The 16,754-nt window shown below is 43.9% G+C and overlaps 1 protein-coding gene across 21 annotated transcripts in view; it reads right to left on the bottom strand.

The window, feature by feature from the left end:
* The window catches only part of MAPT (microtubule associated protein tau), a 112,761-nt gene that overhangs the window by 40,537 nt on the left and 55,470 nt on the right, over positions 1 to 16,754 (bottom strand). For 15 of the 21 annotated variants that reach the window (XM_044999230.1, XM_044999227.1, XM_044999225.1 and 12 more), the window contains 2 exons: positions 7,750 to 7,839; positions 3,439 to 3,525 (listed from right to left, as the gene is read on the bottom strand). In XM_044999230.1, the coding sequence (XP_044855165.1) occupies positions 3,439 to 3,525; positions 7,750 to 7,822 (160 nt within the window). In that variant the 5' untranslated portion in view covers positions 7,823 to 7,839. The remainder of the gene's footprint in view (positions 1 to 3,438; positions 3,526 to 7,749; positions 7,840 to 16,754) is intronic. The other 6 variants (XM_044999233.1, XM_044999234.1, XM_044999218.1 and 3 more) reach the window with 1 other exon arrangement.

Raw genomic sequence — 16,754 nt, 5'->3', positions numbered from 1 at the left:
ATTCCCAATGGAGTACAGCTCTGGCCGGTCATTAGACATCAGCATTTAAAAGTACAACAGCCCAGTTCAGAATAAAGCTTCTGTTAGATAAAGCTTAGAAACTAAGAAAATTAGTATTTTCCTCTCCTTCCAAGGCTTGGGATAGGTGCATGCATGGCAGCTAGGCATTACAAGCAGAGGAATACAAATGCCACCAATTACAAATATTAGTCTGTCTCTAGAACATTTCTAAATTAGGTTCTCTGTAAAAAATGTGGCAACTCCGGAGTCACACCATCCACCCAACCCATGCATTATGCCACATCAGCGTATTAGGCTTTATTTCACATGTATCTATTTTATTTTACATATAACCATGTGCTGTCATTCTGACAGATAACAAATTGTATGGCCTGGTGTGCGTACAAAGGAGCAAATACACCAATGAATTGCAGCTACTTCTGGGATGGAGGGCACCACATAGGAGGATAAGGGGAATATTTTGGCCAAGTACTTCGGTGCAAACTCTTGCCCTTCAGAAGCATGCACTATGGGATTGCTAATGTTCAGGCTGAACAACAGGGGCGCCATTTAGGGGGGCAGGGGAGGGCCCTAGCCCCCCACCCCCGAGTTTGGTAGGGGAGGTCTACTCATCCTAGCCCCAGACAGAGCTCTTAACTGCAACAGCTTGAGTGTGATATGTGATGAGTTCAGAAGCTGGGAGAGCAGCACAGCCTGGGGCAGGGTGTTTGTTTATAAACAAGCAGAGTGATTAAGATAACAAAAGGCTTATCATTAAAGTAAATTAAGGATTGTTAGATGATCCTGAAAGGACTGCCACACACTTCAATTAAAAAATAGGAAACAAAGGGTAGGAATTAAAGGTGAGAATGGAGAGAGGTAAACAGTGATGTCCCTCAAGGGTCTATACTGGGCCCAGTGCTGTTCAACATATTCATAAATGATCTGGAAAAAGGGGTACACAGTGAGGTGGTAAAATTTATAAAATTACTCAAGATAGTTAAGTCCCAAGCAGACTGCGAAGAGCTAAAAAGGGACCTCGCAAAACTGGGTGACTGAGCAACAAAATGGCAGAAGAAATTCAATGTTGATAAATGCAAAGTAATGCACTTGGCAAAACAGAATCCCAACTATACATAAAAAATGATGGGGTCTAAATTAGCTGAACCTACCAATAGAGAGATCTTGGAGTCATTGTGGAGAGTTCTCTGAAGACATCTTCTCAAATGCGCAGTGGCAATTAGAAAAGCTAACAGAGTACTGGGAATCATTAGGAAAGGGATCGATAATAAGAGAAAAATATCATATTGCCTCTATATAAATCCATGATACGCCAACATATTGAATAGTTTGTGCAGATGTGGTCACCCCATTTCAAAAAAGATATATTGGATTTGGAAAAGATACAGAGAAGGGCAACAGAAATGATTAGGGGTACAGAACACCTTCTGTATAAGGAGAGATTTAAAAGACTGGGACTTTTCAGCTTGGAAAAGAGACAACTCAAGAGGGATATGATAGAGGTCCATAAAATCATGAATGGTGTGGAAAAACTGAACAAGGAAATGTTATTTATTCCTTCTCATAACACAAGAACTTGAGGTCACCAAATGAAATTAATAGACAGCAGATTTAAAACAAAAACAAAAACACATTTCTTCACAGTCAACCTGCGGAACTCTTTGCCGGGGATGTTGTGAAGGCCATAAGCTCATGGAGGATAGGTCCAGCAATGGCTATTAGCCAGGGTGGGCAGGGATCCAACACCACGTTCTGCATGTCCCTCACCTCTATTTGCCAGAAACTGGGAGTGGGCAACAGGGCAACTTGATAATTGCCTGTTCTGTTCATTCCCTCTGAAGCACCTGGCATTGATCACTGTTGGAAGGCAGGACACTGGGCTAGATGGAGCTTTGGTCTAAACCCAGTATGGCCATTCTGATGTTCTTATATAGAACCCAGGTGTATCTGCTCCCTGCTGTAACCCACTAGGACCCTGTTCTCCTCTCAGAGCTGGAATAGAACCCAGGAGTCCTGATGGGGTCTCTCTCTCCACAAAGTTAATAATAAAATAAGAATATACATTAAAATTTTAAACCTAACCAGTGTCCCTTAAGTGACTTGCCACAAGATGTCAGAACGTGTTGTTATTAGAGCTGTGTGGGCCTAATATTTATTTAATTTTCTTTCTTTTATAAAGGAATTAGGTACAGGGCTCCTGTCAGCTAATTGCTGTCAGCTAAGTTATCTGCCCAAAACTAGAGTTTTCAAGTGCCTACGTAGCCCCAGAAATCACGGTTAAAATTGCTCCCCCCACCACCAAAATCTGAAATGGCGCCCCTGCTGAACAAGTCAAGGTCTAGTAAAAAAATAAACAATAATCTCTATAAACTGCAGGGAACTTATGTAATGAATAATACTTTGCACCTTTGTATAGCTCCTCCCATCCAAAGATCTATGCCCACCTTTTAAAGTATATTATCCCATTTTACAGACAGGAAACTAAGTGATTTGCTAAAGTCACTGGCAGAATCAGTATTAAAAGCCAGGTCTCATGGCTCAGTCCTATGCTCTAGGAACTCGACCAAACAGCCTCCCATAAATAGAATTTCAAGTTGAAAGATCTCTGCAGGCTTCCCCACCACCACTGATGCTGCAATCTTTAAATGTCTGTAGGATATTAAAGACTGTGGGCCAGATTTTTAAAGGTCTTTTGGCACCAAACTCCCGTTGGGAGTAGCGGAGACACATCTTGCAACCAAAAGTTCTAATATGAACCCAGGTTTTGTTAGCCTGAGAGGTGATTTGGACCGAATGCCTAGACTCCGAGCTGATGTGTGACACCTTGGAACACTGCTTGGTTTCTTGTCCAATTCTTGACATTTCTGTGTAAATATCTATTGGAAACGGAGAACACTCGTTGGCTTGATGTAAATCTAACTCTTCCTGGCAGGCTACAGGGTCGTTTACCAGGGAAAGGCAACTAGGACGCTCAGACATTTTTCCTAATGTTTTTTTGGAGTCTGCGTGTCTACGTTAGAATCTGTGTTGCCTTGTGAGCGGCTTAATAATGGCTTCTGAAGGCTGGCTAGTGCCCATTAACATTAATAGGGAGTTGCAGACACGAGTCGGTGGAGGTAATTACCCTCTCAGGATGGGCTACACTCAGCAGCCATCAACGGGCATGCTGATTTGGGAGTGCAATCCCTGGAGGAGGAAATGGAACTGGAATTGATCCTCCAAGGGTGTCTGTGTGGGCAATTCTCCTTCGTGATTATCAGACTAACAAAGAGCATTTATCTGGCAGCATGGAGACACAAGACAGCCATGCCTCTTCAGGAACCCCCCTTCAGAAAATGGCCTGGCGCATCTCTAAGCAATGCTTAGAAACAGCACCAGCCATTACCGTTTAAAAGCAGTACGACAAAGAGCTCCCACCTTCCATAGTCGGGGTGCTCTTAGCGTCAGAGGTCTCGGAAATGGGCTCATCTGATCCATCGTCAACTGGTATCTGCAGGGGATAGCCTGGAAAACATACATTGAGCACTCAGAACAGATCCTTGGCTATGTCTGGCAGGCTCTTCCGTTAACCTCGCCCATCCCCATTTCCTTATCTGAAAAGCTGGATGGCTGTAGCTGGCAATTACAGTTCGATGTTCACGGAGTGTTGAAGTGCCAGGTACAGATTCAGCGAGAGCACCGAAAAAAAAGCCAAAAGCAAAATCTGCTGAGCAACCAATCCAATGCAGAGCACATCTAGAAACTGCAAAGCTCAATCAATCAATCAATCAATAAAACCTTTCCTTGGAGACCACAGATGTTGGATTACATCAGTCTGAGTGAGTCACTGTAGTTCACATTGATGTTTCTAGTGCAGCATAGGCGCCCTCTCAGAGCAGTCTGCTGAACTAATAGCTTATTTTCTTCTGTAATTCATGTTTTTAAATCAATGGAAAGAGGGAAAGCACTTGCAAGGAATTCTTCAGCGCTCCATATGGATTATGATGTTGGGCCTGGGTTACAAGCAAAAAGGGCAGGGACACTCTTTGCAAGGAGTTCCAGCAAATAAAATAACGAGAACTGGAGAAATTGATTTACGAAGAATGATTCAAGCTAACACAAGCCAAGTCTCCTGGACTCCGGTGCATGAGAATTGAAACTATGGCATTGACAGAAGGCTACTGATTTGATTAGATAAGAGGGCCTGGAAGGGAGAACGGTCCTTGGAATATGCCACAGGCTCTGTCCATAACATAGGGACCCCGTTTGCCTGACGCAAACTGTACCTGTGGCAGATACGAGACAGCACTATGTTGCTCCACATTAATGGAGTATTGAGTACTATCAGTCCCCATGACTGCACAGGTTTGTGAGCCGGATTGTTAAATACGTGAGGAAAGACTTCGTGAAAATGTAGGCCTAAAATACAGGGTGAGAGGAGCTCTTTTGGAGAAAACTTCCCCATTTCTCCACATTCCCAGCTTTTTCCTCTGTTGTCCTGGCTCGCTACCCAAGAGAAGGAAGCTGTCCGCTGGCAGCACCTTTGGGGAGCATTGTTTTTATCATCAATTGAGCTGACTCGTGAATACAGAATGCACACAAATGCTGCTGCATTATTACAACCGCAGTCACTAGGAAAGCGACCAATGATTCCAGGGGAAATAGTGAGAATCTGTGTATTAATGAGACGACAGGAGGCAGGGAGAAGGCAACACAGGCCAGGCAGTATGCAGGAGGTTGGGAAGTGGCGGGGGGAGGGAACGAGATGAGCCCATCTACTTCAAGGATCAGGCAAGTAGGGGAGAAGCAGGAGGGTTGGGGTAGGCAAAGCGAAGGGACGGAGACAGCAAATTCGGCTGTGACAAAAGAAGAAAAACCCATTGGCTGGTATTGGGTATGGTATTGGGTATGCCTAGAGGACAGGGGAAATCCTCTCTGGATCTGATTTTTGGTGAGGTCAGACATCCACTGTATCTGACACATACTGTAGTCCATCCGATCCTTCCCTCAGTGAATGTTCATAAAAAGACATGGGGAGGCACAAGTGGCTAGAGTGGCGGAAGCCTGGCAGTCGAGGGCTGTTCCCAGGTCGAGATGGGAGAGTAGGGATTAGTGGTTAGAGCAGGGGGGCTGGCATTCATGATTGATGCTTCTCTTTCTGCCATGACTCACCGTGTGACCTCCGAGGTCTGCGCCTGCATTTATCCTCCCTGTACCTCAGTCTTCCCACACACGAGAGATAATACTCATTTCACAGTAGGGGGTGAGGATTCATCACCTCATGTCTGTAAAGCCCTCCGAGATACATTGATAAATGACGCCATTCACGTGCATGCTACTAACATCAGAAATATGTGCCTATTTCCAACACACGAACAGAGGCCCCTGGGAACAGCACCCTACAAGATCCAGACCTGCCACTAGCACTTGCTTAAGTGACGTCCCAGAGCCCTGGACCCCAACGCAAGCCAAGGGTCTATTTGTAAAATACGTCTCTCAGCTTTGCAATGTTTTTCTCTTAGCATCATCCTCCCCAGAGAGATAAAGCAGAGCATTCAGGGAAACACCGCTCACTACTCAACGGGGAAACTGCTCTTCCAGTCTTCACAAGACGACAGCAAGAGCTCCTAGTTTAAACAGCTCTGACAAAAGTTGTATCTGATCCTTTGCACACACAGGGGGACTATATTCTTTAGCCCAGTGAAAGCCATTGTAAAATGGTTCTCTCGCCACAGCAGCTCAGATCGAAAGGGCAGGAAGTCGTAAGTTCCACTCTCTAAATGAGGTGCCAGCTTCAGCCTAGAGGGGCAGGTGAGTAGGTGGGTGCAGTTTTGTCAATGAGATGCATTAAAATATCCAAAACTTCTACCAGGGCCAGTCTTGCCCGGAAAGGGGACCCCAGTCTGTGTGTGTGTGTGTGTGTGTGTGTGTGTGTGTCACACACACACACACAGAGGCTCGGTGTAACCAGGCCTTCCCTTCCCACCCCAACCTCCACCTCCTCACATGTTTACATGCCAGCAGAAGCCCCCTCCCTCTTCCCCTCTGGGAAGCAGAGTAGTTTCTTTGGAGAGTGGAGGGAATAGAGGCAGAGACAGAAGAAGCCTAAAACCTTCCTCCTCTTCTGTATGGGCAAAAGTGGTGCCTGGCATCTCAGGCATCCTCTTTACTAGGCCCCACTGACCATTCAATTATCATGACAACGATCACCACCAAGCTGCGGCTGGGTGTGGGGTCTCTTGAAGGTAAAGGCAGGGCCCACTTGATGGGCCATGGGTTGAGGACATCACCTGGGAAGGAAAGCTGGCGACGTCATTTCACACCTGCAGAATGGGTCAGAGTTCACTTCCAGGGGCAAGGAGATTCTCGTTTTAACTTAAACCAGCTCGTCCACCTCTGTGTGCAACAGACCCACCTAAATGCTCAGAGTGCGCCCTCGGCATTCCTGCCAGTTCACTTAGAACAATCAACGCTCCATTCCTCATCCCACCCCAAATGCCTCTGTCCCAATATCTCTAAGTGATTATCCAGAGACTCCTGAACCTTTCCAGCAACCAACGGGTGAAAAGATGGCTGCCATCATGCATAAACAGGGTAGGTACAAGTTTGAGAGATCTGCCCTAGCGACTTTTTAATTTTCTGAATCCTGTAAAGGGCGAAAGGGTTTATAACCATGTGTAGAGGCGGTGAAAGGAAGCCGGTGTCACAACAGGAAGTAGTTCATCTACACATCCATGGACACGAGTCTTCTAAGTATGAACAAAGAGAACTAGTACACCAGGGAGGATTTGAGGTGCTACATGGAAGGATGGGAAATCTCAGTCCTGTGCCTCAGTCTATTAAAAAAGCCATTAATCTACATTTAAAAAACAAAATCAAATCACCCCGACCCCTTCTATACCAGACTTGAGAGAAGCCTGTTTCACCTCCTTTCAATTCCCAAGCAGCCTTTACCTTTTTTCTATGAGCAGCTAGATCAGGGGTCGGCAACTTTTCAGAAGTGCTGTGCCGAGTCTTCATTTATTCACTCTCATTTAAGGTTTCGCGTGCCAATCATACATTTTAACGTTTTTAGAAGATCGCTTTCTATAATATAGAACTAAATTATTGCTGTATGTAAAGTAAATAAGGTTTTTAAAATGTTTAAGAAACTTCACTTAAAATTAAATTAAGCCCCCTGGACCGGGCAGTGTGAGTGCCACTGAAAATCAGCTCGTGTGCCATAGGTTGCCTACCCTGAGCTAGATTCTCCAGCCTTTTACAGATTTCACACGCTCTACCGACTCAAGTGTCTTTTCTTCTTTTGATACTTACCTCTGAATGGGAATGAGAGCACAAGGCAGATGGAGATGATTATGATAATCAAGTCTGGCCTCCAGCATAACAGGGGAGAGGATCTCACCCAGCGATTCCGTCACCAAGCCCAAACCCCAAACTTCGGTTTGAGCTATTAAGTATCTGAATGTATCTTGTTATCTCCCAGAAGACAAAGAAGCTCATTTACTGCATGATGATGTCTCAGCACCTAAGTAATTCACAAAACAGTCCCATTTCCTAGACTTTAGACTAACCTTTAATTGAACCACATATATTCCCAGGCATCAACTCTATAGGCAACCTCACCTCAATCTCCTTGTACTGAGATCTCTCCCAACTGTGTCATCCTCATTCTCCTGGAGAGAAAATAACCTGCCTGTGGGGGAAGGTCCTCCCTTTCTCCCATGACTATCCCAACCTGATAAGGCTCACCTGACGGGATCTGCTTTGCTTGGCTCATCGAATGGTCTTCCATCATATTGAAATCCTGACGTTGCTCAGCCATCCTGTTGCAAAAGTTATCTAAAGGGGAAAAAATTTAACACTATTACACAAAACCTCATGCAATGCACCTTCCCCTGCACTCAAATTATTGCACTCCTATTGCTCTGTGGTGCATTTTCAGCTCCTCAGTTTAATTCCAGGAACACAATTTTTTATTTGGGGGGGGGGGGGGAATCAGATGGCCATTAATAACTAGCTGCCTTTTAAGCTACTGCAACAAGCTATTTCATTCATTCACTTTTTTAAGGGAGACTTGAAAAAGCACACTATTATGATCATAGACAGGTTACAGCTCAAGGTCTGTGCTGAAGAAAGTGGTCCCCCGACTGACTCATATAAGTTACAGCTGGATAAAGGTTTGACTACTAGACTCTCTTTCCAATGCAGAATTATTCCCTATCAAGCTCCTCTAAACCTATTATCAGAAGCAAATTTTGTCCACAGCCTTTAAATTTACCAGAACAGCAAGAAGAAAAGCAAAAAGCATTAAGATGGTGTCTAGGATTCTGAAATGGCTGACATCAACAGGGGAATGCTCTTTAAAAAAAAAACAAAAAACCCCACAGTTGTATCAAGTTATAGGCATAGAGATCAAAGCAACTGCAATCCCAACAGAGAGCAATAACTGCATTTGTGAAAAGAAGCTGATTTCTGGGACCAACGTGAAGAGCTAATCATTCTTGCACAAGTCGTAAGAGACAAAATACCAAGCCCGTGTCGCCAATTTCATGCAGCAGACTGAGGACACAAGCAACTTCATACCCAATGCACCACTGAAGTTACACAAGCAATTTAATAACTTCCAGGGGAAAGGACCCATCACGGCTCATTGTCTGGTCTATCAATTTTCTCAAGTCTATGTCTGGGGCACTGGGACTGTGTGGCGTAATACAGACTAATTCCGCAGCAAACTGCTTGATAGACTGGACGTCTTGTGGCAGAGCCAGGGGCAGAACTGAGCTCAAATGACTTAACCGCAAGATCTTCCAGTCTCCTGTCTCTGACGTTACACACCTTCGAATTTCTACAGTGAAGGAGACAAGAGGTCTACAGACCACAGCCTCATTGAATACACAACCCGGATTCATTCACTGAGCACAGTTCATCCTGTACGCTGAAGGAGGCAGGGATTCTGTGGGAAAAACAGTATGCATGTATATCTATAAATGAAAGACTATCTCAATCCATACACAGAAGAGGGCCACGTCAAAGTATTACAGGCACGCTTGATACTGGCATTTCCTAACTTTTGAGTGCTTGAATTTGCAGCCTTAATGTTATTTCCGAGGGGTTTGGTTTGGTTTTGTAAAGAAAGGAAAACAAATTCTACCATGTGTAACTGAGGAAACAGTGACCTTTGCAGACTCGGTTCATAAATGCTTGCAAAGCACACTGTGATCCTTAGATCTAGAGCATTATAGGAAGCAGAGTTCTTTTTCCATTTGATTTTCACACATTTTTTGCACAGTTAATAAAAAGCTTCCTCGACCCTCCTGTATTTTTGTTGTTTGATGTAATTTGAAGAATTCTGTCTTATGGCACAAATTAAAAAATAAAATAAAATAATGTCTCTCCAAGTCCTGAAATCTTCTGACCTGAATCGGTGCTGAAGTGTCTGCCAACAACAAAAGGAAGGGGGGGGGGTGCTTTACCTGGCTTACTACCAAGTTATTTCTGCCCCGGTGATCTGAACAATGCATTTGCCAATTAAGCTAATTTGCATCCCTAAATGACCCAGAAAAGGGCAGACTCAGTAGAGCAAATCCAGGTGTGAAAGAATTAAAATGATTTTAACACACAAGAGAGAGAGCAGAAAAACATTTTCCACCCAGACACAACATTGTTGCAAGGACCACTGTCTTCTGTCTTCATGAATGTGTGCTGCACAGGATAAATGGCCTGCCATTCTGAGTAATCAGCTGGAAGCATGTACAAGTGATTTTAAAAAAAAGAAAAGAAAAAGATTTAAGGTGGTAACAAAGCAGTTGTATGACTATAGGAGATTTACTTAGACTGGAGTCTCTCTGCTCTGCATTTGCAGAGCACCTAAGCGTCATGAAGACCCCAGTCTATGGCTCTTAAATACTCCCACAATACAAATAAATATTAATAAACATTCCTAGTTTTGTAGCTAGGAATGGTCTAGTGGTCTATGCATAGGATTGGGAAGCAGGAATTCCCAAGTATTTGTTGTGAGCCTTCCTGCGACAAGAATGGAAATGTCCAAGTAAAATCTTCTTTTTCTTCTCAGGAAAAGTCCATGGATTCCTTATAGCCCCAGAGAGCTCCCTCTCCAAAGCACTCAGGGGTAAGGAGTACGTCCTCAAGAAGCGGTTGTGAGAGACTAGAGCCAAGAACAAGGTGCAAAGGAAAACAAGTATCCCGTTTAATTTATGGTATATGGGTGCTGACAAAATTATCCAGTTCTGCTAAGCGGAGACCATGATTCTGCTAACAACTCTTCACTAAAAGTGATGTTGATTTCATGACAGCTGCTCTAATTACAGCCAATGATAGTGATTAATAACCTAATCCCATGTTTACCACAACTGGATGGGAGGGAGCTGATACCAGCAATGCTGCTCAGGTTACCTGGCAGTGAGGAAGGGAGCTCACATGGTTTTGTTGGCTGGCAATAAATTAACTGGATCTTTAGAACTGAGTGAGGGATCTCAACTCTCCAACATTTTTTTCCACTAGAAAGATGTCTATGCAATTTAATTTCTGCTTTAAAAAAATGACAAAATCATCTGACTGAACTGCACAGAAAATCTTCAAGAGCTTCCTCTGCAAAAACTCACCGTGATAAGCCACAAGAATTGGTGTTTGAAGTGGACAGAAAAGTCAGAACCTGCTCTCTGCCCTTGATTAAAAAAGCATTAATGGAGTTTTGCCCACCTAAGACAAACAAACAGTTCTAATTATCTGGCCACTCTCTTTCTGGAGCTCCAGGAATCATATTGATTATATCCTGCCCACCGTGGGCTGCATTTTGATGCTTTTTTAGGCCTGGCAAGCATGTAAGCAATAAAATATAACTACTAAGCTGCCATACCATGGGCAGAGGGATAACTCAGTGGTTGAGCATTGGCCTGCTAAACCCACGGTTGTGAGTTCAATCCTTGAGGGAGCCATTTAGGGATCTGGGGGGAAAGTATTTGGTCCCTTCCAGCTCTATGAGATATACCTATCTCCATATTAAAAAAAAAAAAATGCAGTTCACAAAACCAAACTGGTGTTTGCCATAGGTGAAAATGAGGTTTGCAATTCAATACTTGAATTGGCTTTTTTGTTTGTTTTTTTTAATTGTGCTAATTTTCTGGTGTGGATAATGCCAGATGGAATCATCTATCCAAACAGGCCCAACAAAGATGACGTGGTAGGCACTTTTCCTACATGCTGCCTGCTATTGTGCCTCCTGGAAGGAGCGCCTCTACAGGCCAACGCGGAGCTCTGCATGACTTCCAGGCTTTGGTCTCTATGTCAACTAGAGGATCAATTAATACCAATTGTGACAGACATTTCTGATGAGGAAATATGGTCTACTAGCATTTGACCTGAGACCCACCAACTAATTTCACCGAACAGCCACAGGTGTTATCACCTTTCCATCATTTCCTGTTGACCCAGAAGTGAAAAGCTCATGAATTAGCTGCCCTGTATCTAAACACTAACTGCATGTTTCTTTTTAATTCTCCCTTTTTTCTAGCCAACTTTTATAAAAAAAAAAATCAGTGACATTTCCCCCAGACTGTCTTCCCCTCTCTCACAAACGCTGAGTGAGGTCTTCACGGCATCCAGGCAAGAGTTTCTCTTAAGGTTTGGCTACATGGGAACACTCAACAAAATTAATCCAAATTAACTAATGGTGTGAATTCAAAGGGGATCAATTAAACTGCATTAAACCCCGTGTGAACACACTCATTCAAAATTAAAGTGGCCTCAAAATTCAGCCTTCCAAAGGGAATTAAGTTAAACTGAATTAAAATCATTTTAATTCTGCCATGTCCTCACAGGGACACAAAAAAATAATCTGCTTTGAATTCACACCTTTTGGTTTTGTCTACACTTTAAATTTATGCCGGCTCAGCTATGCTGGCAGAAGGCTGCTTCTGTTGACAGAGTTAAATTTGTTCAGGGAGTTTGTGTTCCCACACCAGCAGAAAAATTCCTTCTGTCCTTCCTTCTACGCCAACGTAGGCTCTGTAGTGTAGACATAGCCTTAGTCTGTTTGGATTAATTTTCCTAAGTGTCCCTGTATAAACAAGCCCTTGTGAATTCCAGATTAGGGTGCCTACAGGATGGTAAGGCTTCATGGCTGGAGTCAGACAGACAGGAGCGAGGGCTAGTATGCTTTTTCTGTGGAAAGCACTGCTGTGAGCAAAGATCCTCCACTCATAATACAACGTTTAATATCAAAGATGTAATGGCAAAACAGCAATCACAAGATAGGAATCAGTACCAGCAGAGAAAGTCTATAGATGTCATCCATGGGTGGCCTACAGAGCACTTGCTGGTGGTCTGCAGAGAGATGTCTGGTCACATGGTGCTGGCTCCTCCACCTGGCTTCCAACGGCATCTACAGGTGTCCAGGCTCCTCATTAATTAAAAGAGACTAGAAAGGAGGAGGAGCAGCCAGCCTAGCTGCCTGCTAGGTAAGGAGGAAAGAGATGTTATGCAGTCCCAAATGGGAGGGGAAGCGTTCATAAGCAACCCCCATAAATGACAGGGTTCACACCATGGAACAGCTTGAGAACCTCTGAGTTCAGGTGGTTGGAAAGACTGTTACATCAGAATTTAAAGACAAATTGATTTTCCTTTGGTGTCCATTTTAGGGAGAAGAGAAGAGATACTGCCTTCTCAGCCGTGGAGAAAGAAGAGTTACTTTTATTATTAGGTGTTTTATCTTAAAGCTCCAGCTGCTGGAATCATGTGATTACTTGTGAATCTTAGGGTTTTATTTAAAACAAAAAACAAAACAAAAAAGCCTCTAGACCTAACGGATGCAGAGAAAAACGTAATTTGAACTCCATGGCTCCAACACCAGAAGGCAAGAAAAAAAGCCCCAAATCATTTTTTAAAACCTCATGATTTTATAGGGTCTGGTGCCTGATTTTTTTAAATTCTGGGGGAGTGGCAATACTGAGATAGCAGAACTGGCCTCCCACTTAGTGAGAAGGAAGGAGCGTCTCCCACACAGTCAAGCGGAGAAGAACACTTGGCACGGTCGTGAAGACTGGCGGGAAAGCGTGACCCTCCCTCCGTTTCCAACATCCAGATGGTCGGGTGTGAAACGACAGCCTATTCCCATTGTCCATAGGCCAAGAAAAAGCGGGGGGCAGTGCTCCAGAGCAAGAGCAAATGTGGGTTTAGCCCTGTTCCCACTGGACAGGTGTGCTGGTCACAAAAGCCAGCCTTCCCTGCAGAGAACTGTTCAGTGGAAACAAAGCACAGGGAAACGTGCACTTCCACAAGGCCCTAGGATACTGCACCTATTCTGTGCAGAACAGTAGAAATCAGTCCCCGTGGCTTTCCATCTGGAACCTCATCAGAGAAAAATACATCCATTAACGCCACCACACGGAACAGAGAAACACGGCAATTCGGTGAAGAAACAGGGAAGAGCACCGTACTACGGGATGATCTTTCAGTGCTATGATTCTCCCAGCAAAATTTAAAATATGAAGGTCATAGACTGGTACAATTATATACACGAGGAAGGAACGCAATAACCTGCACTATAGATATATTTTACACATCTCTGCTGGATTATTTCACCCACCTCTCCCACTATTTCGTTTGTTCCACTTCATTAACTGTAAGCACTGACGACTCTGGCGCGCACACACTCACTCAGACGTCTGATGCCTACAAATTTCTGCAACGTAACCATGACTTTCCATTCCTTCAGTTCAAAACAAGCAGCAAACACACCAAACTCTTCTGTGTTCAAGTTGCATCTCATTCTAACCGGGAAATTCCAGCGCCATTCTCAAATTAGGTAACCGCCTCAATGACTAATGGAATTTACTGAAAAAAATTACTTGACTCTAGTCAACAAATGGCCCGTTTCAGGACCGATTCCTTAAGCAAACGTGATGCTGAAGTCACTCACGTATCACAAGCCATGACAGAGAACAGCATAAAAGTAAGGCCTCCCAATACTGTTCCCGTCTTGGCTAACTGAAGAAAGTCAAGTTTCTTTAAAAGTAAGTGAAAGCAGCCCTACCTTGACCCAAAGGCTTCCACAATGAATAATAAGGGTAGTGATGTCTCTGAGTATTTAAACTTTGGCAGCACCCCCTATGCAGCGGATAGGCACGCTCTTCAGGGTCTTATCAGTTTCCAACAGATCCACGCCTGCCAAGCAGGCACTTTATCTAAACAAACAGCCTATCCCACCCTTGACAGCACTTCAGGGTTCTTCAAAACTTTGCGTACTTCACAGTTAGGATCTGCCTCTCGGGGGAAGAGGGAGCTGTGGGTTATAGCTAATATGGAAAACAGTGCGGTGCTGTGGTGCGAAGGTTTTATTGCTCTGAGTTAGGGATGGCTGGGCGTTATCCACAACAGCTGAAGCATTATTTGGAGTGATTTGCAAAAGTGCCAATAACCTCTCTACCGCACCCGATCCCACCATATATTCCATATATGCCACTTTTACAAACCGCTATTTTTAAAATTTGAGGGAGGGTTTTTTGTTCCGTTGTTGCTGTTTTATAAACACACATGATTATTTTCAGTATCTCTCCGCTGATAAAAGCAGGTTCTTTGAGTGGCAGGAATTAAAACTTCTGAGGGAGAGGGGAGTTGTAACTTTTTAGAAACTTCCAGAAGTCACGTTAAATAGCTTAGCCATTCACATCACAGGGCTAAGAACTGGTACGTAAACAACTTCCCAGCCAAGAGCCTCGGATAATCTCCCCTTCCCAAGAATAAAAAGAGGTTACAAGATAACCACACTCAAAACCTGTCACTGGCCTAGGACAGGTGACTGCCCCACTCTGCCTATCAGATGAGAGTGACCTTCCTCTGTTTGCTTTGTTTAAATGGCAGCAGTTTGGGGCAGCCGAAGCATGATATATGTAAAGGCAATGGAGACGGATCAGTCGTCAAAGTGTAGGGCAGGGCAGAGAGATGCTTATTAAAAGGATTCTGCAGAGAGAGTGATGAAGTTCTCTTCTGCTGCACTGTGGGTTAAACTCAGTCCTGTTGTAACTAGGAGCAACTCTTTTTGAAGTGTTTGAATAGCATCTCTCTGGCTGAGCCTAGCCCAGTCTCGCCAAACAACTCATGGAAGACGTGTCTCGTACAAAGCGCTAGGAGCACTGAGTGCTGAATGCCAAAGCAACAGGAGCAGCAACCACGTATATTTACACAGTGCCCTTCATCCCAGAAAAGCCCAAAACACGATGTCCATTCTGCACACAGGGACCAAACGTCCATCGCTGAAAGGCCTCTGGAACGTAGCAATTCTTTAATAGGACCCACTGATGTTCCGGACAGGAAGTGAAGGCTATCACAGCCAATTCAAGCTGCAGAGGAAATTTAAGGAGGCAGAACACGATTACCCAAGGTGGAATCTGGCTAGGATACAAAGATCGACATCCCAGCTCTTGTGAAAAGTGGCAGGAAATCCTGGCTAGAAGTCAGCAGGTACTTGATTTTGTGGGTCGTCAAACAGATGGCACCATCGGCAGCAAAATGCACCCTAATTTCATGCTGGGGCATTGTTTCGAGTGCCATCTATGGAATAAGCACTACTAATACTTCCAGTACACTTTGGGGTCTTCTATTCAACTATGAACCTGGCCTGACCTTCCTTAATTTGTGAGATCTCATGGGATTATAGTTCAAGATGCTGCATCTGCAAAGCAAAGAGGACTTCAGAGTTTCTACTGTGCTTTATATCATTAACTTACTATCAAGATAACCAGGGGAGATTCAAAAGAAAATTAATGCACCATGGAGAACCCAATATGTAGGGATAGTTTATTTGTCTGTCAGAACGTTCTCAACATCGTGGAAAAATTTCTGCATTAACCACATAGAGTTTAACTGCACAAGTCTCAGAGAGAGAGGATGGCCCAGTGGGTAGGGCACGAGCCTGGGACTGGAGAGATATGGGCTCAATTCCCTGCTCTGTCACAGGCTGCCTATGTGACATTGGGCACGTCACTTAGTTGCTCTGTGCCTCAGTTCCCCCATCTGTGTAATGGGGATAACAGCACTACCCAGCCTCACAGGGGTGTAGTGAGGATAAATACATTAAAGATTATGAGACACTCAGATACCATAGTTAAGGAGGGCAGATAAGTACCTATAGATAGAAACCAATATACATTGAATGAGGCAGTATTCCATATGATGCCCAAAGGTCGACTAAAATATAATATTTTCATATGAAGCCAACATTAGTCACACACATGTGCACAATGCCACCCACCTTCTTTTGGAATGAAGCAGATTATAAAAGTAATAGAATTGGTGTTTTTTAAATAAACTTCTGAGCATGCACACACTGCCATTTTTGACTCTCACAGCTCTGCCAATCAAAATCCAGGTTTGATGAAAACATTCAAAGGCGTTTCTCAATAAAATTTTCTACCCTCATGCATCAGTGCTAGAGCTTTTCAAAGGAAAATCATTACGTATTCTTTCCACACTCCTCATTCCCAACCACCGGCTCCAATTGTTTTGCTGAAACTTGTCCAAAAAGTTACCCTCTGGCACAGATCCAGACCAGAATAGGTCAGCCCAATAGGCTGTATTTGTGGAATGTTATGAGTGACTGAAAAGAGGGAGTTATAATGGAAACACTTGAGCATTTGGGAAGTTATAGCTGTAAAAATGGCAACAAACTGCAAATGATGGAATGAAGCTTTTGGAAAAATAACTGGTGTGATTACAAAACTAAACACCAAATGAGTCCA

Source organism: Mauremys mutica, chromosome 25 (assembly GCF_020497125.1).
Source record: "Mauremys mutica isolate MM-2020 ecotype Southern chromosome 25, ASM2049712v1, whole genome shotgun sequence".
Taxonomy (NCBI): Eukaryota; Metazoa; Chordata; order Testudines; family Geoemydidae; genus Mauremys; species Mauremys mutica.
Note: the sequence above shows the minus strand (reverse complement) of the source record. Positions and strands in the feature narration are given on the sequence as shown.